The sequence below is a fragment of the Pyxicephalus adspersus genome, chromosome 3 (assembly GCF_032062135.1).
Source record: "Pyxicephalus adspersus chromosome 3, UCB_Pads_2.0, whole genome shotgun sequence".
Classification (NCBI taxonomy): Eukaryota; Metazoa; Chordata; class Amphibia; order Anura; family Pyxicephalidae; genus Pyxicephalus; species Pyxicephalus adspersus.
This window is the reverse complement of record NC_092860.1, coordinates 5040372-5065748: the sequence shown is the minus strand read 5'-3', so window position 1 is coordinate 5065748 and position 25377 is coordinate 5040372. Positions and strand designations below refer to the sequence as shown.

The window sequence follows — 25377 nt, the reverse complement described above, 5'->3', positions numbered from 1 at the left end:
ATCTCCCCATTCCAGAGGAATTGGGGTTCAAAGGAGGGGGATGTCATTGTACACACCCATTTGTACACACCCCGTGGTAGATTTATTTCATTAGAACACCAGATAGGGAATCCCCCTCCTCCGCAGTGTCTTGGGAGGAAGGTGATCCCCCATCAGAGATCTCCCCGCGGCAGCCAAAGGGAGCCACAACAAGGAGCCACAACTCCGGAGCCGCAGGTTGCAGACCCCTGCCCTAGAGGGTGGGCTCATGATAGCCTGGGGATCATTCAATACAGGAGACTGAGGACCTCTAGTGGCAGATAAAAGAATTGAAAAGTTTACAGCTAAGAATTGCAATAAGCATATAGATTAATAGGGTTATAGTAAAGGGCACCTGTCACCTATATCTGACCTCCCTATACAAATCCCATTTCCTCGCATGACTAATACTTTCTAAAGCACAAGCCTTGAACAAGTATGCAGCAAGTGAAGGCAGAACCACCAAATCTGCATGCTTGTTTAGGGGCCTGTGTTGTAAAATCAGATCTAAGTCACAGAATCATGCCTGAACGTTGTCACCTTTACCTTTCATCTTGCCTTCCTCCAGGTACATATGCAGCAGTTTTGAGACAATGTCCTGCAATGGAGATGAATAAAGTTTGTCAGGAGAAAAAAAAAAAAAGCAGAATTACCCATTGGGCTCAGAGAACCATATTGTGGGAGGGGGAAAAGGAGGTCACGTGCTCATTGATACCCGGAAGTACAAGTTACTGTTATACAAAGTTGAGAATTTTAAATCTCTTTTCAGATAAAAGTAAATGGTTTCGGGTTTACTATGTGTTACAGCTTTAAATTCGCATAATTCCCCAATCACCATGGAAACTGCCGCCACTTACCTTGCGGAACCCCGCCGCTACAACTTCCTCCTCCTCACTCTCCATTCTGTCTACAAACACGCCCCGCCCCTTCCAGCCTTATGCTTTATAAGAGCTCTTCTGATTGGCTGACGACAACACGCAGCCTGCTGGATTCGTCACACAAAGACCTGGCGGTCCAATCACAAGAGCGCGAAGTTTCACACAGTCATCGTAATTCTATTGGCGTCCATTTTTCTGAGGACACCGGCCGTTCAATTCTATTACGAAGGCCACACAAAAATGGCGCCTGTTTGGGGACCTATTAAAGCTCTCACTTTATCTACCGATAATCAATAGCGAGACCCCGATAGGCTTCCTGGTAACGAGTTGTGTGTACATGAGATGAGGACCGGTACAGGTGAGCGACCCTCTAATATCTTATTTTATTCCACAGGTCCCGGTTAGATCGCACATATAATGATATCCGGCGGGGTTTGGTTTTCAGGGACGCTTTGTTATTCAATCAGCTGGCTTTGCACACGTTAGGGGCTTGCAGCATATCAACATGGGCCTAAAAAAAAAAAAAAAGGCCTAAATAATAAAATCTGACAGGAATTACCACAACCTTTATGAGCCTTTTATTTAGCAGTTTTATTACTTGTCTTTCTATTTCCTTTGATGGGGTGACAACAATATTAGCGATGCAGGGAAACCGTACAAAAAGCGTTGTCACCATGTGTCACATGGTAGCTTCAGATAAACGATTGTTATTTATGTTTTAAATTCGGGGTTTAAAGCGTACCTAAACTCAGAATTTTCACTTTACATAAAAGAAAAGAGAACCCTTTTATGTAAGGTAAACATTCTGTCTTTTTAGGTGCAACACCCCTTTTAAATTTTTTTAAATCGCCTAGACAATCGAGAATAAATGGAACGCAAAGCCTCCTGGGATACCTACGTCGCGCATCCGCGACAGCTCTTGGGTGCTCCTCAAGCATATCAGGCATGCGCAGAAGGAGCGTTTTGACACACAAAAAATAATTTGCATGCGCAGTGAGATCAGCAAGTTACTTTTCCATCCTACGTCACCTGATCTCACGCCTGGGTCAGTTGATGTAGAATGAAGAACCAGGAGGAAGAGGAGAAGATGGCGGCACCCGGCGCACCGGCTCAGAGACGGATGGTGGGACAACGTGGGACACGATGGAAGAGAACTCCGCATGGATCCGACTGCCCTGCAGGATTGAAGGTAAGTGGACTTTTTTTAGGCACTTTTCAGTTTAGTTATCCTCCCCAGCGGTATGAGTACTAAGTATTTTAAATGTCCTGCCCGGTCCCGCCCTCCTGGCACACACTCACAAGCAGATGCTTCCCCTGGCATTGCTGGAGGACGTCTCTGGAACATGAGAACCAGGCAGGAACTCCCTGGCGATTCCACCCTGAGTGTGGGTCGGGGTTACCACTTTCACTTTTGGTATGGAAAATTCACCCTGAGCCACACTCGGGAGGTTAAAGAGTAACAGAACCAAACAAAGCACATAGCGGGCAGAGGACCAGCATGGCCTAAGATCTGTATGAGGCCATCTTGGTAGAGGCAGAGCTTTGCCGGATAATCCTCCAGGTACCAAAATCAGAAGCTGCAGTGCCTGAGATAACACACGGCACAGGAGTGTTTTTCTGCACATTTCTTTATCTGCTCTGACATCATTATTTGTTGTTTTTGTTTACAGATTAATCTCTATCTGATACAACCCATAGATTGATTATCTCGCATTGAATCCCCACACAACACCCCCAGCGATGGATGAACTGAGGACGTTGTATATCCGGATATGCCAGGAGAAGGGCTCCACCCCACAGGACGTAGTTTTAGGGTTGCTGCAAGAACGCCCGGAAGCCTCGGCACCGGCGCGGATGGATTTATCCTCCCAGTCCCTCTCGTTGGAGTCCTGCCAGGTCCTGGGTCTTCTACTGGAGAATGATGTGACCTTCAGCCATGTCATCCTGAGTGACTGCATGCTCAGCGAGGAAGGTGAGTGCCCCCCGTGCTAAAATCTACACATGGTACAAACTGCTGTTGTAAATCTAAAGCTACTGATAATTGTGGCTGGAGAAGAACGATCCTACTTGGGTAAAAATCAGATGTTCAATAATTCATCATGGCAGACTGATGAACAACTGATCGGGAATGAGGCTGGGGGTGGGGGGGTTGGGTGGAGAACACAGTTAGGTGCTGCTTGCTTGTCTTCTCTTCCACCCTTCCCTCTGTGTGTGCCTGTCCTCTGATATCCATAGTTACATAGGCTCAAAAAAGACATAAGTCCATTAAGTTCAACCGCTAGGGAAGTAATCATATCCCAGATATAAAACCCTATGGACATAATTGGTCCAGAGGAAGGCAAAAAAAAACCCGGGTATAATTCGCTCCAACGGGAAAAAAATTCCTTCCTGATTCCATGAGGCAATCGGATGTTCCCTGGATCAGCAGTCTCTGGTATTTTTACTTTAAAGCCTTAATCCCCAGTTATATTCTGTGCTTCTAGAAATCATCCAGCTTTTTCTTAAAGCAGTCTATAGAAGTTGCTGAAACTACTTCCTCAGGGAGCCGATTCCACATTTTCACAGACCTTACAGGGAAGAATCCCTTCCTTATCCGGAGCTTAAACTTTTTTTCCTCCAGACACAAAGAGCGCCCCCTTGTTCTTTGTAATGATCTCAAAGTCAATAATTGGGAAGAGAGTTCTCTATATGGACCATTTATATATTTATACAAGGTGATCATATCCCCCCCTTATACGTCTCTTCTCAAGGGAGAACAGATTCAGTTCAGCTAATCTCTCCTCATAGCGGAGCTCCTCCATTCCTTTTATTAGTTTAGTTGCCCTTCTCTTGCATATTCCAGATGTGGTCTGACCAATGCTTTGTACAGGGGCAGGATAATGTCTCCATCTCTGCAGTTTATTCCTCTTTGGATACAAGAAAATACTTTACTAGCTTTAGATATTGTAGCTTGGCATTGCATGCTGTTATTAAGGATATGATCTACAAGAACCCCCATCAGACATGTTTGTACTGTGCTTGTATCTGACCATTACAGTATAAAATAATCACACTGCTTTGGCAGCAGCAGTGCCTTGTGTATTCTAAAATCTATGATCTATGATTGGTTTGCCATTCTTAACAGTGACCAGAGCTGTCTTGGGATTGAGAGACATCAGCCGTGCAAAGATTTCAGCCGGTGGCTGAAGGGAAGATGATTTTTTTTAACATGTCCTGAACATCAGATTGAGATCAAGCAGATTGTGAGGGCATCATGGGTAGTTTGTTGCCACTTTAACTCAGTCATGTGACCTCTGCTCTGTCTTGATAGGTACCAAGCTTATATTACAAGGCCTCCACTCCAACTCGGTGGTAAAGCATTTGGAACTGAAGGTGAGTGCGGGTTTATTTATTCCATTGATTAAACTGATTTCCTGGTAAAACTTTGTGGTTTTTTTGTCAGGTTCCTATTACAACCCGTTCCTCTATTGTTTAGATTTCCCCTCACTTCCTGTTCCAGTGACACCATTCACCGGTAAATACCAATGACCATTCAGCATTTTAAAGCCAGAGTGTAAGGAGAACATGTGACTTCCTGTTGTATATGAATGGTGCCAAACAGAGAAACTATTTATTCAATATTAAATGGAAAGGAAACATTCGGTGGTGGTGTAAAAAGTTTAAAATTCTTTCTTTAGCCTTTGCACAATCACCGCCCCCCCCCCACCACCACCATTACTCAATTCAGATTCCTGGACCAGGGAAAGACCCAGCACCCGCTATAGCTGGCTCGCCTTAGAGGTGCCTTGTGTTTGGTCCAAAGCTGGGACATATACTATAAATCACTGAAAAATGGTGAGGATTTTATTGTGTCATTGTTTTTAGGCTGCTTAATAATAATAACATTGCGTTTTGTGTTTGCAGGGTAACAATCTACGTGGTAATAGCGCGGAGGCCCTTGGGAAGCTTTTGAGACAGAATTCCTCCATCACTAGGTATATAAATCTGGTAAATAAATGATTGAGGGCAGAGAACTGATTAGAATGTAACCCTCAGCCAGTGCGATTTGTGTTGTGGATGGCATGGGGAAGAGGTATAACAATAAAAATAATAATGTTTGTTTCCAGTGACCCCACTGGGGAGGCTTTGTGAGAAGGAGCACAACCATTGTATACCATTGCAGAGCATGCACAGTATGTATTTGCCAACATAGCTGCCCTATAGCTTAGTTCACATTTGCAATTTTTAAAAGCTGTTTTGCCCCCTTTTTGAGTAGTGTTAGTTTGCTGTCTCCACAACCTCCATGGATTGAAATTGAAACCGCATGTTGCAAGAGTTTTTAATCATTAAAAAATATTTTTCAAGCAGTTACTATAAACAAAACATCTTTCTTGGCTTTTGCAGCTATTTGCATACGTCTGAAGGAGCCTAGTGGCTTCCACCTATTACTGCTCCTAGGCAGCTAGCACCCTCCAGTGGGTACATTATATTTGTATACCGCTGATGTGAACTTACAGATATAGTTACAAACTACTGACACTTAGTTTGATAAAGCCCTTACCATTAACAATTGCCATTTTTATTTAAATAAAACAGTGATCTCCCCGGCCCCCTTTAGTTGGGCGCACAGCCCAGCACTTTTTAGCCATCCAGCTGTTTTTGGGTGGTTACTGAAAAGTTGGATCACAATACAATGATAAAAAAAATTTTTAGGGAGTATACTAAAGTTACAAGAAAATTGGGACCTGTGATAGGATGGTGCCACTTCCAGTATTGGATTTTTAGAACATAAAGAATGAAGGACTTTTAAGGCATGTGAATCGTCAATGTTTCAAGCTATATATTCATAAAAGCATAATTTATTTATACATTATATACATTGAGCAGCACGGTGGCTCAGTGGTTAGCACTGGGTCCCAGGTTCGAATCCCAGCCAGGACACTATCTGCATGGAGTTTGCAGGTTCTCTCTGTGTTTGCGTGGGTTTCCTCTGGGTACTTCGGTTTCCTCCCACATCTTAAAAGAAAAACAAAAAACATGCAGTTAGGTTAATTGACTTCTCCCCAAAATTGACCTTAGGCTTTGATATTGCCAAATGACTATGGTAGGGACATTAAATTGTGAGCTCTTTTGAGGGACAGCTAGTGATATGACTGAACTTTGTACAGCTCTGTGTAATATGATAGCACTATATAAATACTGTATAATAATAAGTAGCCGGTAAACAGGTAAGCCGTAAAACAAGGAATACCTGTCGTTGACAAATGGACCAGATGCTCTGCATGTTTCCTGGGTTACCCAGGTTTGCCCATGATAGTCTATCTTCTTTAGTCTTGGAGAGCTTTCATAAATCCGGCCCATTGACGCCCTTATTTAAAATTGATACCCTTATCCTATGTGTTTACACATCAAAAATCTGATCAATTTTGTTTGGTTCCCCTCAGCCTGGTTCTGGAGTGGAACAACCTGGGAATGTGGGATGAAGGATTCGCTATATTCTGCGATGGACTTCGCTGCAACCAATCTCTGCAGAAGCTGGATCTCCGTAACAATCAGATCGATCACAAAGGAGGAGAAGAACTGTCTATGGCACTAAAACAAAACTTAACCCTCCAAGAATTAGGTAATTTAATGGGCCGCGTGGCTGAAGGTGTCTGAAGCATAAGCAGTCTTTGTTGTCTCTAGCAAACATTGTTGCATGGAAGAATGAAAGGAAGAATCTGGTTACTATGGGCTGCAGATATTTTTGTGCACGAGCCAGTCCTGTGCTCCTGTAGGTCAGATATCTACCATCATGGTTTTGATTGTTGGGCTATGCTGTTCTTTTGCATCATTTTTCCATTTTAATAATTCTGCACAATAGTAAATATGTGAACTCATTATTGATATTAATGTTTATTTTACAGACTTGCGATGGAATAATGTTGGGCTCCTCGGGGGCAGAACTATTCTAAACTGTTTACAGAGCAATCGAAGCATTGTGAAGATGGAGTTGTCTGGCAACAACATCCCCAGTGACATCTTAAAGGCTATCGGTAGGTGGAGCTTATCGTGTCTTTATTAGCTATGTAATACAGAAAGGTTGGATATTATAGTCCACTTTATTCTTTTAGGTACTAATTGCTGCCTTTCTTGGGTTCTTGGCTGATCCTCAGTCTAATCTCTATATTTGGTCATGTAGATGCATTGATAGACACTCTAAGAGTGGACAAAATCATGCTGCAAGTGTTGTATGCTGGTCAGTGATTAGTGCAGTCATCCTAGCTGACCTTCTTTCTTTTCTTGCTGTTTTAACATGTTCCAAACCTCGGCTACCCATGTGCAGCATGATGGCACAGAAATTGGCACTCTGGCCTTTGCGGGGCTGGGTCCCAGGTTCGAATCTCAGCCAGGGCTCTATCTGCATGGAGTTTGCAGGTCCCCCCCGTGTTTGTGTAGGTTTCCTGCGGGTACTCGGGTTTCCTCCTGCATTCCAAAAACATGGAGTTAGGTGAATTGGCCTGTGGTAATGGCACAAGACTATGGTTGGGACATTAGATTGTGAACTTCTTTGGGGCACAGCTAGTGATGACAATGGACTTTGTAAAGCACTGCGTAATATGTTGGCGCTATATAATAATAGTTTGGCTGTGCCTTACAAATTGTGCCATTGCCTGTCTTTGTCAGCCCCAACCACACTTTTTGTGGACGTTTCTGTCAAAGACTATGTTCTTGTTCAACTCCCTGGTTCCGTTCTACTAGTGCTAGCTACTAGGGACATGGAAGGTGCAAATTGTTCATAATACATAGCATAGAAGTTTAGGCAAACAAAATTTAATGTCATGTGAGGGTGTTTAATGTGTGATAGGGGACAGGTCCATGGCAGCCTGTACTCAGACTTGAATTTATAGATAATGGTCGTAGAAAAATAAGAAAAGAGATAATATTTTTTTTAAAGGAACATTTTAGGCATGTATATTCAAATGATTCCTATGTATATTTTTTTAAAAATAACAATTGTATTTAAACAATCACATAAAAAGTATACCATTTATACTTTTAAACATTTAATATATTAAAAAATCAGCAATAGTTGTTCAACGCGTTTCATAGAAATATAATCCGCTCCTTCAGGAAAAACAACCAGGAGATCCACAAAATTCATTCAATAAAATTGAATCAATAATTGTTCAATGCAACAATCCTTACACATTTTATTAAATACATTTTGTAGATCTCACAGTTTTTTTCCCTGAAGTGGATTATATTTCTATGAAACGTGTCTAACAATTTATTGAGAGGCAATCCATTTGCTGTTTTTTTTTATTATAATAAGTTATATTATATTATAATATGTGTTTTTTATGTATAAATTATATACTTTTATGTGATTATTTAAATAAAATTTAGAAAAATATACATAAGAATTAATGTATATATGTATGTGTATAGATATATGTCTAAAACATCCCTTGAAAGGTATATTCTTTCCCTATTTTTCTATGATAATATTGGGATGTGGCATAATGGTAAATATATTGGGGAAGCAACAGGTTAATCACCAGCGAGCACTTTTGACCATTGATGTCAACATCAGGAAATCCTCCTGCAAAGAGCTGCAGAAATTCAGCAAGAAGGGTTCCACAAAAGTTGAAAAAAAAGCGAAGAATAAGCCAATTACAAAGGAAATGACAATTGTTTAAGGATTTATATACACTTTGGCTGCCTTTTGTTATTGCACTTTGTCCTATGGCAATAGGTTACCTTTTTATTCTTGTGTCCTAGAACAAGGCATCAACCACAACCAGGAAAGGCAGGCAGTGCAGAAAGATCATGTGAACCAAAGACAGATCCTGACAAAGGAGGTCCAGAATCTGAAACAGGAAAAGAACAAGCAGGTGAGTGATAATACTCTCTATAGTCCATTGTCTGATGATGGTGCTCTGTGATCTAAATGCTTTTATGTCATTTGCAGTTTCTGGATTTGATGGGAACCATCGAGAAGCAAAAGGAGGAGATGACTCATTCCTCCAGGTTGGTTTTGTACAAGAGTGTCTGGGAATGGGAGATTTATTCCTTTTCTTTTTTTATGTATTTTTTGTTTTTTTTGTTTAACCAGGACGAAAACCTTGCAAATTGGCAAACTCCAGGAAGCTCTGGAAGATAGGAAATCCGTTGTAAATTCACTGACGGCCAAGTAAGGACCTATTGGGGTTACTGAGGAGTCACCTAAATTACTTCTTGTTAGGTTTTTATGGTGGTACTGTCTCTTGGGTTTTGATTAAAAGAAACTGAAAGTAATAAGCCAGACCAGGCTCACTGTAGGCAGACTTGTTGGCACAATTTAACTGCAAACTGCTAATTATCAAGCAGTTGGCGCATGATTATATCACCTTGGTGTGCATGTTCATGCAGTGAGTAGGCGTTTGAAAACTCTTTTGCTTGCTGCATATTGAGAAGCAATTCTTCTCTAAAAAATAAAGCCAAAGACATAACAAATGTTCTCAATTTGTCTAAAATCACCCTTGCTGCATGACGGCCTTCTTACATTTGTAGGGGCCATAATACCTGGGACATCCCGGCATCATTGAGCTGCGCAGTGTTTTACTGAGGACCCCCTTCATTATTTGAACAGTAAAACAATGTTTATTACATATAGGCAGACCGTTGACTTTTTTTTTAAATGCACCAAACCACAGAATCTGTATTTTTGTATTGGGGTGACTTCCTAATGAAAGGTCTGCTATACAGCATATTGGAGTATGTGCCTTCATTGCAGAACACATGTTAAAAATGGGCCTTAATACATTTGGATCTATGCAGCCCAAAACAATTATGAACACAGAATTGTGTACTAAACTCATTGTACCCATGGCAGGTGGATAGTGCTTGTCTTATGTTAAAATGCTAACCCCCTTCTGACACCTGTGTGAACATAATATTTTTATTAATAAACAGGATTTTTAGCGCCAACATATTACGCAGCACTGTACAATAAATAGAGGTTGCAAATGACAGACAGTGAGGACCCTGCCCAGAAGAGCTTGCAATCTAGGAGGTGGGGGAAGCAGCATACAATAGGAGGGGGGATATGGAGTGGTGGGACGTAGTGAGGGTTTAAGAGACAGTTTGGGTGAGGTTGAAGCAATGGGTTTTGAGTGCTCTTTTAAAGAAGCAGAAAGTAGGAGCAAGCCGTATAGGAAGTGGAAGATGATTCCAGAGTCAGGCCAGCTCTAGAGCCATGCGTGTGATGAGGTTATGAGTGAGTAAGTCATTAGTAGGTCATTGGAGGAGCGAAGAGAGCAGCTAGGGGGGGATTTTTTTTTACCAGGTCAGAAAGGTAAGTGGGACAAGAACTGTGGAGGGAATTGATTTTAAGGTGAAATGGAAGCCAATGGAACTACAAACAGAGGGTGCAGAAGAGGAGTGGTGGGAAGGATGGATAAATCTAGTAACATATCCTACGTTTTTGTCAATCTTCCAGGTTACACATAAACGATGCTGCCCTGGCTCTGTCACAACAGAAAGCTGAAGACTTGGAGCTGATCCTAACCCAGACAAAGCGTGACAATACCAGCTTGAGGGAACAACTAGTTAAAGAGCTGCGAAAGGAGAAGGAGGTATAGAAGAATATTGTGGCGTATTGTATGGAGTGTGTGTTTATAGGGAGAGATGTATTATGCAGACATTAGCAGTAAAAATAATCCAGAATTTAGGGACATTGCAATAATATTTTTCTTACCTTTGCCCTTGCATGCTATTGAAGAATTCTATAACTAGACTGCAATGGCAGATGATGATATAAAGACAATGATTCTCCCTGAACCCGCACACACTTTTCATAGTTTCAGTGTTGAAGGAGATAAAACTTTTAGAGTAATTAAAGCAATCTTATATAGGGTAGCAGTGGATGGGAAGAGCAATACTTGGCACCAATGAAAAAAAATAGTGATTGGCAAGGTTACTTTAATATCCCTGTTTGGTTCATCTGGGCCTTCCATGTGCTGCCCCAAAGACTTTGGATAATCCCCAAATCCAGGCAAAAAAAGGGGAAAATCTTAAACTTTTGTATTAAAACTATGAGCTACTTGACAAAATTTAAAATGTAAGCCCTCCTAAAAGAGATATTTTCTTTGTTTGTTAGATGCTGAAGAGGTAATCCACCTGACAGCCTCTTCTATCTCTCGGTGAGCCTGATATTTTAGAGCTCTTTAAGACTGGGGAGAATACACTTTTATCAGTGAAGCTGGGTGATCCAGCAAACTTGGAATGGATTTCTTCAGTCATGTGCTATCAAATGTTTTCAATCTTAGCGCAGATCCGTTCCAGGTTTGCTGGATCACCCAGCTTCACTGATGAAAGTGTATTCTCCCCATTCTTGGGGAGCCTTAATAAATCAGGCTCAGTGTCTCTATTAGTAAAATTTCAGTGCTGAGTTCTGAGCTCAGCATACCTGTGGGGCTTTTTGAATCTTTATGCATTAAAGAATAAGTATGCCTACTTATTCTATAATGCAGATTGCCCCATTACTCATACAATATATCTTCTGATATAGGTCACATGACCATGTATTTGGGTTGTTTTTCAGGTATATAGCAATTAATGTTGTCTTGTATTGTTTATTCTTAAGGCAGGAAAGAAATTCTATAGAGCAGAGTACATCAATGCAATCAGTAGGAGGAGGATCAAACATCTATAATGTTTCTTTTTTTCCTCTGTTTTAGGAATTTTCTGCACGTGAGCTGAAACTTAGGCAAGAACTGGCAGCTGCTAATGAGAAAATTCTTGTCTACCGTAGCAAGGTAAGCCAAAAATGTGCTTTTATTTGTGAATGTTCTTTTTTGCACAGATACATGTACCTTTTCCTTTGCTTGCTTTACATCTTTTTTATTTCTCTCTCCCCTCTAACTTTGCCGTTTGCTTTTCCCATTTTCTCCTATGTTTTCTGGCTGTTTATTCATATACTATCAACATTGTTAAACCTTGCCGGTCCTATTCCGTATTGTTTATTGTGTTTATCACATACTGCCCATTCTTCTTCAATAACACAATAAAAATGTTTTTTACAGGTTTACGTTTTAGAATTTTTCACATTTTGTATTGGAAGATTGTTCCTGGGGAGTTTTAATATTTTGGTTCAAATTATAGGGCTCATGCCTGAATTTGACGTATCAGCCTCGTTCAGTCTCTGTACAGCAGACCAGTAGCATTAGAGCAGCGCAAAGAGCTAATCAGTGGTTGTGCTGATGGAAGGGGATACCAGAGTTACACAAAAGTGAGCTTGTTGGTGTGCTAATTCTCCATTCACTGTCCAGTATTAGGTTGGGATGGACCCGTGGCAGCCTGAGTTCAGGGGATGTGATATAAATAATGCAGTCTGTTATTCAACCTGTAAGATGTAGGACACCTTATGTCATAAAACAAGTTCTGTAGGTAACAACTCACTAAAGGTGAATGTTACAGCAAAACTGTTCTGTAAGGGTGCAGGTTGTAAGGGCTGTAAGTGAAACAAAAGTGGGTGGAACACCAAAATAAAGAATCATTAGGCAGTTAGATGTAGTTCAATTTTATTTTAGGTTGCTAGCTACCACATTGTTTCATAAAGGTATTCAAGCAAAATCATTAGCACAGCAGGCAGGGATGTGACATTCACACAGGAAGCAATTAGAATCAGCAGCCTACATACGTCTATCCTGAATGGTGTAAATACAACCCTGACAGAACTGACTGTATTCTGACCCCACAGGTGGAGGAGCTGGAGAGAAAGTGCTCAGGGCAGCAGGAACAGCTATTCCAGGTAAAGGAGGAACTCACAAATACAAGTGCAGAGCTCAAGCTTCGAGCAATCCAAGCAGAAGGTAAGAGCTTGTTATTACAAATCTTGAAAGACTACCTAAATATAAATCAATTAATTAACCATTTCACTTTTAGAAACCTTGTGCTTTGGGTGTTGTGCTCCTGTAATGAAGTTTTGATGTGTATGTATAGCTTGCAGCCCATCGGGGCCTCCATGATGAATGTGTTAGTGGGTGAAACTGATGTCGTCTGATGTCCCTTTTCTCTTAATTTCATATTATCGAGGGGGAGGGAGCGAAAGAGAGAGAGTAATGTGGTTGCTATGGGCATCACCAATTGTTCCCTTAAGCTTGCCATGCACATGATGGTCAGATGGTACATTCACTTTCGATTTACCATCTGTTATGTAGTGCCAGAGCATACCTAATCAATCCCTTTAAAGCCCAAGGGTTTTCAAAAAACAAATGGGCCACTAGACTTTGTCATCTTTCTGGGTTGAAGGACAGCGGGGTGGAGGGTGGCTCAGTGGTTAGCACTCCGGCCTTTGCAGCGTTGGGTCCCAGGTTTGAATCTCGGCCAGGCCTCTATCTGCATGGAGTTTGCAGGTTTTGATTGCTTGGGTTTCCTCCCACGTCCCAAAAACATGCAGTGAGGTTAATTGTCTTCCCCCCAAAATTGTCCTTAGACTGTATTAGGGACATTAGATTGTGAGCACCTTTGTGGGACAGCTAGTGACATGACTATGGACTTTGTACAGCGCTGTGTAATATGATAGCGCTATATAAATACTGTGTGATGATAATAATAATAAAAGACTCCCACTGTCCATTTCATTTGCAAGTCTGCAGACATTCTGTGATTTCGGGGCCTGATCAGCTGTCCACACGATGCTATTGTTGCTTCCTGCATTTTGGAAAGCTGGAGAAGATCTAAATGGAAATACGGCTCTAATTTTTATCCAGTCAGTTGGGCCTTGGGACAACATAGCTGTTGATAAACCTAAAGGATATTGAACAATCAGTTCGCAATATATGGACAGCCCTAAATATGCTAAATGATGAGAATTCAAAATATCTTTTTATTCCCTTTGCAGAGCGTTTGGAAGCAGAAAAGAAGAGATTCCGACAAGCACAGGACGATGCAAACGTTCTGCGTCAGAGAGAAGTAAGTAATATAGGGACCATCTCCACTTCAGCCAGGTGCACCAGGTTCATCAAAGAGCCGACCTAACTCTTATGTGTTTACAGATGGAGCACATGACCCGACACATGGAGGACAGCGAAAGAGCAGCAGAAGAGAGAGTTCAGCGAATTGAAGCCACAAAATTAGCACTCGAGGAGGTGAGATCATTTGGATTTTTCAACATGCAGCGTAAGGAGCAAGGGCAGCATCCAAAAAGCAGTAATCTCTAGCACTCAATCTCACATGCTTCATGGTAGAGCCAGTGAAATACGATTGGTGTTATGGATCACATTTTTGTCCTGGACTGAAATGTTTCTTTCATGACAGGTTCATTTGTATGGTTTTTCATTATTTTCTTTTCCTTTATGATGAAAGCATAGTGTATCAAGCTTGCAAATATGATGGGAAATCCAACATTGTACATTGGTCACCAGAACATTAGATTTATTTTCCAATCTAGTGACAATTGTCTAAGTTTGTGAAGATTTCCCTTCACTTTCTGATGTGCCCCTGGGGATTTCTCACCAATGCAACACAGGGCATAAAAATAAATAAATTAAAGAAGATCGAGAATATAATCCATAATCCATCCCTACTCTAAAACTAACAATTCCGCCCCATTCAGTACATCTTTTCTGCCACTGCATGCTGCCAGTGTTGCTCTAAGCCCAGACTACATCCTTAACAGTACTGCTTTGCATGACAAACTATTTATTATTGTATCTTTACAGGAACTAAACAGGATGAAGATTACGTTGGCCAATGAGCGCACTCAGGCAGACGAAGAGATCCAAAAGGCTCGGAATGCTGCCCAACAGGAAGAGGTAAGCTTTATCTCTTATAAGTAAAGCCAGTCAGACCCCTAATGGTATTTCTGCATTATTTACTTAACCATCTTGAATGATTCTCAGGATCATTCAGCTGAGAAGACAGAGAATATACCAGGGAGTCAAGGGCCTGTCCACTGTGGGGAAGTCACCAAGAGATAAGAGATTGTATGAGATAACGAGGGATTTTTCTCCTGAAAAAGCGATGTTAAAAACAACAAAAAAATCTACATCTGTAACTTGGAATTTGGCTTTCAAGACTATATTCATTTTTAGTTTACATTTGTGATTCATTTGCATTGGAATATTTTGCTTGATTGCTTCCTATATCTCAGGGACAAGATTTCCATGCCATAGTCCCATGGTTCTAAAGTAGTGCACTTTGATCATGTAGGCAATGTTCAGAAAATCCAAAACAGCAAAACAGATACAGATTTATATGAGAAGTTGACAGCAGAATTCTGGACAAATAAAGATGACAAAAATGAATGCATATCTGTATCAATACATTTATAAAAGAATACTTTGCAGTAGTTTTGCATATATACTGGCTCCTCATCTGGAATTACTTGCCTGAATAGACAAAATTATAATCCTTTGACATGTAAATAGCTCAATTCTAGGTATTAGTTTGGTCTATTTGTTTGCCCAGAGTTTACCTTTTCATGGCTGGAGATTTGTTCTTGGAAAGTACAGCTTGCTGGTTTTGCCACTGGATATACAAGTTGATTAGATAAAAAAAAAAACTTTCCTCAAAATTATACTAATAAACTTCCCAAAGGCTTTACACATGACTTAAGCTACACCTGTAACTTATGGTAGGGCTCTTCCCCCATACCAAGTCCCACAATGTAATGCAAATTCCTCCTTATTGGTCATTTGCCTTCATACTTGTAGCATGCTCAAATCCTCTCAGAATTGAAATATAAATTTTTGGATCCTTGGTAACTGTATTTTTTCTCCTTCTGAGCAGCAGCAACACTCTGCAGTCCTGCAGGACAAAATCCGAACCTTGACCCAGTCCCGAGACCAAGCCCAGGCTCATGTTATACAGCAGAAGCAGCTGGCAGGGGAGTTACAGACCCAGAACAACCAGCTCAGTCTGGAGATTGAAGGTCTGAAGAGACGCATTGATGGTTTGCAACAGGTACAGAAAATGCTGAATCACACATGTAGTTTTTAAAACATGTGAACGGATAATGTCAGGGTAATTGAAGTGTATGAGAAAAATAAATGGCCTTCCAGAAATTCATTGGGCTCCTACCTTTTTATAGTGAGGTTGAAAACGCTCCCTCAGCTGCTATAACATCCCATGCATTGTTGTCAGTCTCAGCCAGTTCTCCCCTGAAAGATTACAGAAGGCAGGGTTGTCAAACCAAGTTTTCTGAAAGATCAACAGACATTCTTTAAAAGACAGGGTACTCTGTCCATTTAAAACCCCGGGGGTCAAATCTTGTTATCTGTACTCAGTTCCTGGCCCAAGCTCTCCTTTATGCAATTGTGGGAATGACCTGGGAAAATCTTGGGAGCTGGAGAATTGGTTTGACATCATGAAAAACTTGAAAAAGAGAAGAGAGAATTTTTGGGAGAGCTGCACAAAGAATGAAAAACGTATCTATTTCCATAACTATAGGTCTGGCAGAACTTCAACTATAAAACAAAACAAATGTTGGGGTGGTTTATGGTACTGATTAGACTCGCTCAATGCTATCCAGGAACTTCGCCCTTTGTTTTAGGGGATGCAGGAATCTAGGCATAACCCAGTGGCATACCATTTCTGGTCCAAGGTATTCAAGTTCATCTCCACTATACCTTATTCCCTAATGTCACCTAGCCTGGAAGGAGCTCTTTGGAGCACCATTAAAATGGCCTCACCTAAAGCGTCTAAAAAGTTATGCAAATACATCTTACTGGCAGCTAGAATTGCCTTGGCGAAGTCCTGAAAATCAACCATCATTACCTTTGCAAGCAAAACTGGACTGCATAACGATTAATGATAAACTTCCTTGCATCCTCAAGGACACTCCACATACATTTGAACTGATATGGAACCTGTGGATGGAGTACTGCTCTTCCTAAATAGGTTTCTCTGACATAGACTCCCATTCTTCCCCTCTTGTATCCCTTCCCCTTCCCCTTCTTGTATCCCTTGGTTATCCCCTATCTAAGGTGCCTTAGATAGGGCACCTTAGATAGAATAGGGCACCTTAGATAGTATATTGAATTAGCCTTACAATCTTGAACTATTTTATTATCTTACAACAGAATAACCACATGATTATGTATTTTTACCAGTATGACTGCAGATATATCATAAAGGTTATTACACATTGTTGCACATATACACATTGTATGATAAATATATAGAACTGCATAGCGTGAATTGTTTAATTTTCCAATATAAAGAAATACGGTAAATAAAACACAGGATAACTTTAAAATAAAACCACTTTAGCCTTCTAACTTATTCTTAGTGACACTAGTATAAGTGAGGATTTTTGTTAATCCTGAAATAATCGAGTAACCCTTATGTTGTATCTGTAGGAAATTTCCAAGAAAGACCAAGAGAAACTGACTGAAGTCTCAAAAGTTCGAGTGGAGTTACAGGAACGTATCGGACATTTAGAGGCTGAGCTCGCCACCCAGGAAGGCCTTAAGGAAAAGGTCTTGGCTCTTGAGAGACAACAGAAAGGTACTGTCAGTACTATGAGAATATAAATTCCTGTCGTTTTATCAGCCAAATGATTTGTATTTTTACCCATCCAGTTTTAAGGTGTACAAAGCACTGTCAGACAGTATTTATTTCTGCTCTTGGTAAACACTACAGGGTGGTCACCTCCCTGTTCTGCCTGGACAAAAAGGAGCAACAACAACCTGAAAACCTTTCATTATTTTCTTTTATTATTATATTTGCATACTTGATTGGCTCTCAGTAGTTGCTCTGCCTCTTACAATCTGAGAATATAAATGCATATAAAAATGCAAAGTTAAATCTTGGTACTTTAATTGGTTTTAATAAATGATTGATTTTCAACATACATTTTCACACATACCTGCATTAATGGGTATTCACTTTTTGCCACGCTAAATACCTGTTCATGAAAATGATCATTAGGGATTGCCTCCTGTCTGTTGTACAGACAGATCTGTTCTCTAGCGGGGGAGGACATAGTGAGCAATCGTCACTGGGGATCGTTTAGTGTTCCTCTTATAAGCGGGAGAGTCCATAAAAAGAACACAAGGGTTCTGGAGAGCATTATACTGAATGGGCTCTCCATTGTTCTAAAAAAGCACAATCACAATATCTGAGAATATTCACCTGCATTGGATAACACAATCACAAATAACAACCAATAGGGCTATTAAGGCAATCAGTTTAAAAAAAAAAAGTTTAACAACAATTTCTACTTCACAATTGTACCCTTTTCATAGTGGTCCCAATAAATTGGTTGTTATGGTTCCACGCTTCGCAGGAATTAAGTACTGCTTTATCAGGAACACGCTTTATGAGACCTAAAATAGAGTGCGGTATTATTTCAGGGTATTTGACAATTAAAAAAATGTAAGTTCATATATATAGTATAATCATCAATAAACACACCAATTACTTAGTATCATAGTAGGTCACATAGGATAGACATAAGTCTATCAAGTTCAACCACTAGGGAAGTAAACATATCCTAGAAATAAAACCCTATGGACATAGTTGGTCCAGAGGAAGGAGAAAACAAAAACTGGTACAATAAAATTGTGACAATACAGGGGCTGCCACCAGCTTCAAGAATTTTCTTGATTCAACACTGGGCAGAGAGTTCTTAGTGTTTCGATATGCAAGACATTTACTAATCTTGGGCTGACCTAATCCACCAAGCCTCCGTTATAAGGAGTTATTACTTGTGAGTCGACTTGGCCGTTAAAGGGTTTCAGGAGAGAATTAGATAAATGTAAATGTGGCCTAAAATACTCAATCAGCCTCGTAACTTTTCCTTTGGTATATTGTGTGAAAAATTCTAAGATATAAATGTTAATGAACAGCTATACTTAATCTGCCTTTGTCACATGCCTCCAGTACAGGCCAATACCCACCGCGAAACTTTACTGGATAAAGAAAGTGAAATATTTTCCTTGATGGAGAAGCTGAGGCTGAAAGATGCCGAGATCCTGAGGATGAAGGAGCAAGAAGCGCAGAGAGCAAGCCTCCTACAAAGCGCAGTCCTGAACTATGTCAGTCCCCCTCTTGGCTCCCCTGGTGGAAGAAAATGAACCAATCCTCCATTTTCCAGTGCCAACCCTGGGTGCCCACAATCCTGTCCTTAAAGGCGATAACGGTGCCATTTTCAATAATATTAAAGGAATTAAAAATGAATTATTGTATTCTGACCGGTATATGAAGTATACACCTGGCAGTAATATCCCCATCACGGGGCAGTTTTTTGCCAATAATCATTTTGAGAAGTGCTACCAAATCACTCCATATCCTTATATATTACTATTCCTACTTCATTATGCCTCCCAATATACGGTTTAACATTTTTAATATTACTAGTCTTTTTCTTAGTCATTTATTTTCAGTGTTTTTCTATGTAATTTAGTGTAACTTTCTCAATATTGGGTTGTATATATTTTTTTCACAGCAAAGTAATTTCAAATAAAATGTTTTTGCTTGTTAAAGTGTTTAACTTAAAATTTATTCATCTGAAAATATAGGATTTGAAAGATGTTCTATGGGAATTTTTAAAAACCCATCAGCGGGTTGGGAGAACTCCTGTTTGGGAATTTCTTCACCTTAGGATAAATCAGCAGGAAGTGGTGAGAATCTCCTCAATGGGGACAAGGCTGCAATAAAATATCCTTATCATGAGGGCTGGCAAAGTCTGCCTGGATAGTTTTTTTTATCTTACCAGCATTCAGCTTTCAAATGTACAGAATTGGGAAATAAGTATTGACCACATTGTCAATGTTTTTCTCTTTACGGCTATTGACATAAAATTTACAGCAGATGTTGGTAACCCAAGTAATCCATAAATACTAAGAAATCAAACCAATACGTCTATAACCTAATACAATAAACGGAATGGTATTCAGAATAATAATTCCTTTTTGTTTGCTGTTTATATTTTTCCACATTTACATACAGACCAAACTTTATAGTAAAAGTGGTGCTTACAATGTTTAGCTTTTATTCTGCTTGAAATAAATATTTTAATGTTCAAGCACCCCTGGGAATTTTCTAGCATCTCTCATCCCTGTCACTGCCAATTTTTTGGACAGCTTTATGTGTAAAGAAAGCAGGGGGTAAGGCTTGCTTGGCCAAGTGAAGATGTGTCCCACTAGGGCTTCTGCTCCAAGTTCAGGGAAACTTGGAGAGAAACCTTCAGAACCGCTTCATCCCTTCAATGAGCCGCCATTCCACCAAAAAAATCCCATCGATCCTTGGGATCTGACTTCACCATTCGCAAAAGAAAAGAAATCTTCTCCTTCTTCCAGCAAAATAAGAAATAATGCCCAAGATGGTGCCGGTGTAGTTCCAATGCCTCTATGAACTTGCAAGGTTTGGTTCTTGAAGCCTTCTCAGTCAGATCATAGCAGTCATTTCCCTCCATAGACCTGAAGGAATAATTATTATGTGTAGGAAAGTAAATGGATCATTTTTTAGGTTACCCTTCAAGGGTTTGCCATCCCCAAATAATTACATATAAGATGTACAGTAAAGCTGCGTACACACTTCCAATTTTTATCGTTGGAAATGAACGACGATCGATTGGTCAAAAATCGTTCGTAAAAAAAGTAACCAACGACGCCGACGAACGAGAATAGTCGCTGGAAATGAACGACCTGACCGGCAGATCGGATTGGACGACGATCGTTTACCATCTATCGTGTGTACGGTCGTTCATTGATCGTCCATGGTCTGAGCATGCGTGATGAACGAACGTTCGTTCACTTCCTGTCGTGCACGTCACTTCCTGTATCGCTCAAACAATCGCATCTATTGTGTGTACAATATCTGCGAACGATCGTGTCGTTATCTGCATGTACAGGATCGGTGCTATATGATCGTTCGCCGATATCGTGCAGGGTCGTTAGTTTACCAACGATAATTATTGGAAGTGTGTACGTAGCTTAAGGCAAACAGACGGTTTTTGTTTGAACCAATCAGTGTTGTATTTTTGATAAATTATCAAAACACAATACAGAAATCAGAAAAAATATATATGTGTCTCAAAGTTCACAAATATCTGGTGATCAATCTGACACTAGACAATTTGCAACATGTAGAATAAATGGGCGAACATTTGCCCTATGAGTCCTGCATCAGCATATTAATGTTCAAAAAATGCATCTATGTGATAATCATGGGCAGCGCACTGGCTCAGTGGTTAGCACTCTGGCCTTTGCAGTGCTGGGCTCCAGGTACCAATCGGCTCCAGGTACCAATCTCAGCCAGGACTCTATCTGCATGGAGTTTGCGGATTCTCCCCGTGTTTGTGTGGGTTTCCTCCCAAGTATTCTGGTTTCCTCCGGGTGCTCCCGTTTCCTCCCACATTCCAAAAACATGCAGTTGGATTAATTGGCTTCCCCCCAGAATTGACCTTAGACTGTATTAAAGAGATATGACTATGGTAGGGACATTTGATCTTGAGCTACTTTGAGGGACAGCTAGTGACATGACTATGGACTTTGTAAAGCGCTGCACAATATGATGGCGCTATATACATACTGTGTAATAACAATACTGTGTAATAATCATATCAGATGCATTTCGCAATGCAATGCAATCAATTACTTTGGACCCATATAGATGTTTTCTCAAGATCTCAAAAGCAATTGCCCTAAAGACCTGGAGGCCTCAAGATGGCTTATCTGTATAAAGAACAATCCTTACCTTTCTTGCAGTCTGTGTCTGGAAATGCTACAGAGGCGGGTGGCAGCCCCCATATTGTGACCCAATACTTCAGTACCAATCCATGTGCCAGGTGGTGCGCCCAACTAAAAGGGGCCGGGGAGATCACTGTCTGTACCCCATGGCCTCTACATTTCTTCTGCACCCCATGTGTCCCCCCTTCTCCATCCAGTGCCCCATGTACCCCCTTGCATTATCCCACGCCTCACATGCACTCTGCACTTTCCTACACCCTATGTACCCCCTGCACCCACACGTTCCCCCTGCAGTCTCCTGCCCCCCATTACTCCCCTATCATTCCCCCTGTTTATGCTGAATTATCCATGAATTACCCCAGAACATTGCTGACCCCCAGTCCCCTCCCTGCCCCCCATCATTTTCAGACCCCTCTCCCTCTCACACAGATGTGATGTAGTCTCTCCCCCGCCCTGCCATGTGACCCGTCACGTGACTCCCGAGGCCCCACCCCTCCGCAGTGTGCTCCGCTCTCTGTCCGCTCCTCTCCGCCGCCTCCGGTCCAGTCGGTGCCATGCAAGCCATCAAATGTGTGGTGGTGGGGGATGGGTGAGTTACCCCGGACCAGAGCTGGGTGTGGGGGACCCGCCGGGTGTATGAGGTGATGCAGAGGCGGAGCCCGGGGGGTAATTAGGCTGTATCGTTCGGTGCCGTCTTCGTACGGTGATGCCGGTGCCATGATGGGCCTGTGCGGGGCATAGAATGTGATCGGCATCATCCGATACAACCATATTGTGTGCCAGCAGGTGTATCATACATGACATCATCTGCACCCCCAGGGACCCGCTGCAGGGATGTGTACTCCGCTACATCCACTGCATGCATCATACCATGAATGTGTACTCCGCTACATCCACTGCATGCATCATACACTGCATGCATCAAACCATGGATGTGTACCCCACGCCATGAATGTGTGTACCCCGCTACAGCCACTGCATGCATCAAACCATGGATGTGTACCCCGCTACACCCATTTCATGCATCATACTATGGATGTGTACCCCACTACACCCATTGCATGCATCATACCATGAATATGTACCCCGCTACACCCATTGAATGCATCACGCCATGAATGTGTGTACCCCGCTACAGCCAGTGCATGCATCATACCATGAATGTGTGTACCCCGCTACAGCCACTGCACTCCATGGATGTGAACCCCGCTACAGCCATTGCATGCATCACTCCATGGATGTGAACCCCGCTACAGCCATTGCATGCATCACTCCATGGATGTGTACCCCACATGACAAGTGGACCCATTCAGAACACTGGTGGGAAGCACAGCAGCCAGTGGGGGGTGGGGGGACTTATTTAAGTGTTTAGTGTTTGGAGACTTTGTTAGCGTTAGGACTGAGGTCATGTGATGAGCGATCCGTCAGTTGCTCAGCGAGGCCTAATTACCGTATATATGAACCGGCGCCACCAGGAACGTTTATTAGCAACAACTTTTATCTGCTTTATAACAAGCACCGTCACCCATAGCAACCACATTCCCCTTTTACTGTATACATGCCCGGTTGCTATGGGCGACGCCTCTCTCTCGGTGCTGAGTGTTGTGATGATTTCCTTGTGTCTCCTCAGAGCTGTCGGAAAGACCTGCCTGCTCATCAGTTACACCACCAACGCCTTCCCCGGCGAGTACATCCCCACCGTGTGAGTACAGCCGCAATTTATACTTCCTGGAATCATCCACTTTATTTATTGGGAGGTGACATGGGATAGTCCAATCTGTACCTGTGAGTGCGCTGTTATTGGCTGATAGTCATCCACCAATCACCAGCCAATAGCACTGCTTCGTACCTTAATCTGTCTCTAGAGCTGTAAAAATGTAAACAATAGGCTGTTGCCATGGGACCAGTGGCTGAAGCTGCTCTGGACTGGTGGTCGTCAAGGGGAGGATCCACCCCCTAACAACCACCACCCAGTCAGAGTGCTGACAGCAGTGTATCCTAGCAACAGCCTTTTCATTGGTTGCTAATTTTGATCCAGACAGCAACAGATTTGATTCTGAAATCTGGTCAATATGGTCCGGGTAAATGATTAATATCAGGAGGATTGTATACCCAAATCAGTCTGTGTATAGATAGCTATAGACTTACTCTTCTCACTGATGCCCCCCACTCATTGGGCGGAGTTGGGAACCCAGGGGTCACATTCCTCACATCTAGAGTCATCCAGAACTGAAATATGATAAGATTACCATATATACCTGAATATAAACCTAAATATGAGTATGTTACACATTTTACATAAGGGCCAACAATAGTGCACAAAATATCATTTATGAACAAATGACCCATCATAACCAGCTCAAAAATACAATTTAACCCGTAAAAGGGGGTAAATGGATAAACAGAATGAGCCCATGTGATTTTATTTTATTTTTTTACCCTTTTCACAAAAAAAGCGTGATTGTATTTATTCACATTCATTTTATTGGCATTTCTATTGACTGCTATTTTGTATGTTAGCAGTGATGGCTGCATTTTGTTCCCTAGGTTTATTCTTGAGTCAGAGCAGGTTATTCTGGGGTTAAGATTTGTACTTTGGTTTATTTTCTGATGGGTTTCAGGGTAGGTACTTGGATGAAGGAGGAATCATGGGTAAGTACTTGGATGAAGTGGGGATCTGGGGAAGGTACTTGGATGAATAGGGAATCTAGTGTAAGTACCTGAATTAGGTCAGGATCTAGGGTAAGTACCTGGATGAAGGAGGGATCTAGGATAAGTACCTGGATGAAGGAGGGATCTAGGGTAAGTACCTGGATGAACAGGGGATTAAGGGTAAGAACCTGGATAAAGCGAGGATATAGTGTAAAGACCTGGATGAAGCCGGGATCTAGTGTAAGTACCTGAATGAAGGAAGGATCTAGAGAAGGTACTTGGATGAAGAAGGGATCTAGGGTAAATACCTGTAAGAAGTGGGGATCTAGTGTAAGTACCTGGATGAAGCGGGGATCTAGTGTAAGTACCTGAATAAAGTGGGGATCTAGTGTAAGTACTTAAATGAAGTGGGAATCTAGTGTAAGTACCTGGATGAAGTTGGAATCTAGTTTAAGTACCTTGATGAAGTGAGGATCTAGTGTAAGTACCTGGATGAAGTGGGGGTCTAGTGTAAGTTCCTGAATAAAGCTGGGATCTAGTGTAAGTACCTGGATGAAGTGGGGATCTAGTGTAAGTACCTGGATGAAGTGGGGATCTAGTGAAAGTACCTGGATGAAGCGGGGATCCAGTGTAAGTACCTGGATGAAGCGGGGATCCAGTATAAGTATCTGGATGAAGCGAGATCTAATGTAAGTACCTGGATGAAGTGGGGATCTAGTTTAAGTACCTTGATGAAGCGAGGATCTAGTGTAAGTTCCTGAATAAAGCGGAGATCTAGTGTAAGTACCTGGATGAAGTGGGGATCTAGTGTAAGTACTTGGATGAAGCGGGGATCTAGTGTAAGTACCTGAAAAAAGTGGGGATCTAGTGTAAGTACCTGGATGAAGCGGGGATCTAATGTAAGTACCTGAATAAAGTGGGGATCTAGTGTAAGTACTTAAATGAAGTGGGACTCTAGTATAAGTACCTGGATGAAGCTAGATCTAATGTAAGTACCTGGATGAAGTGGGGATCTAGTTTAAGTACCTTGATGAAGCGAGGATCTAGTGTAAGTTCCTGAATAAAGCAGAGATCTAATGTAAGTACCTGGATGAAGCGGGGATTTAGTGTAAGTACCTGGATGAAGCGGGGATCTAGTGTAAGTACCTTGATGAAGCGGGGATCTAGTGTAAGTACCTGGATGAAGC

At 41.6% G+C, this 25377-nt stretch overlaps 3 protein-coding genes across 3 annotated transcripts in view; 2 read left to right on the top strand and 1 right to left on the bottom strand.

The window, feature by feature from the left end:
- Window positions 1-982, bottom strand: part of CENPX (centromere protein X) — a 6396-nt gene extending 5414 nt beyond the window's left edge. The window contains exons 1-2 of the mRNA XM_072403390.1: window positions 876-982; window positions 565-616 (exon numbers count right to left, since the gene is read on the bottom strand). Of these exons, the coding sequence (XP_072259491.1) occupies window positions 565-616; window positions 876-920 (97 nt within the window). The 5' untranslated portion in view covers window positions 921-982. The remainder of the gene's footprint in view (window positions 1-564; window positions 617-875) is intronic.
- A 131-nt stretch (window positions 983-1113) lies between these two features.
- Window positions 1114-19330, top strand: LRRC45 (leucine rich repeat containing 45). The gene is made up of 18 exons (XM_072403389.1): window positions 1114-1254; window positions 2567-2868; window positions 4207-4268; window positions 4800-4870; window positions 6320-6498; window positions 6782-6910; window positions 8640-8752; window positions 8830-8888; window positions 8974-9051; window positions 10339-10474; window positions 11579-11656; window positions 12601-12712; window positions 13744-13814; window positions 13898-13990; window positions 14564-14656; window positions 15633-15806; window positions 17204-17351; window positions 18729-19330. The coding sequence occupies exons 2-18, from the start codon at window positions 2637-2639 to the stop codon at window positions 18920-18922; spliced, it is 2022 nt and encodes a 673-aa protein (XP_072259490.1). The 5' UTR covers window positions 1114-1254; window positions 2567-2636; the 3' UTR covers window positions 18923-19330.
- Window positions 19331-22015: 2685 nt separating this feature from the next.
- Window positions 22016-25377, top strand: part of RAC3 (Rac family small GTPase 3) — a 6991-nt gene continuing 3629 nt past the window's right edge. Inside the window, exons 1-2 of the mRNA XM_072403388.1 lie at window positions 22016-22127; window positions 23169-23240. Of these exons, the coding sequence (XP_072259489.1) occupies window positions 22093-22127; window positions 23169-23240 (107 nt within the window). The 5' untranslated portion in view covers window positions 22016-22092. The remainder of the gene's footprint in view (window positions 22128-23168; window positions 23241-25377) is intronic.

Bases quoted from the DNA above. Each gene is read 5' to 3' on its own strand.
- LRRC45 (XM_072403389.1), top strand. From the start codon at position 2,637: ATGGATGAACTGAGGACGTTGTATATCCGGATATGCCAGGAGAAGGGC. The intron at 8,889-8,973 runs GTTGGTTTTGTA...TTGTTTAACCAG, and splicing joins GAGATGACTCATTCCTCCAG to GACGAAAACCTTGCAAATTG. The intron at 9,052-10,338 runs GTAAGGACCTAT...TCAATCTTCCAG, and splicing joins GTAAATTCACTGACGGCCAA to GTTACACATAAACGATGCTG.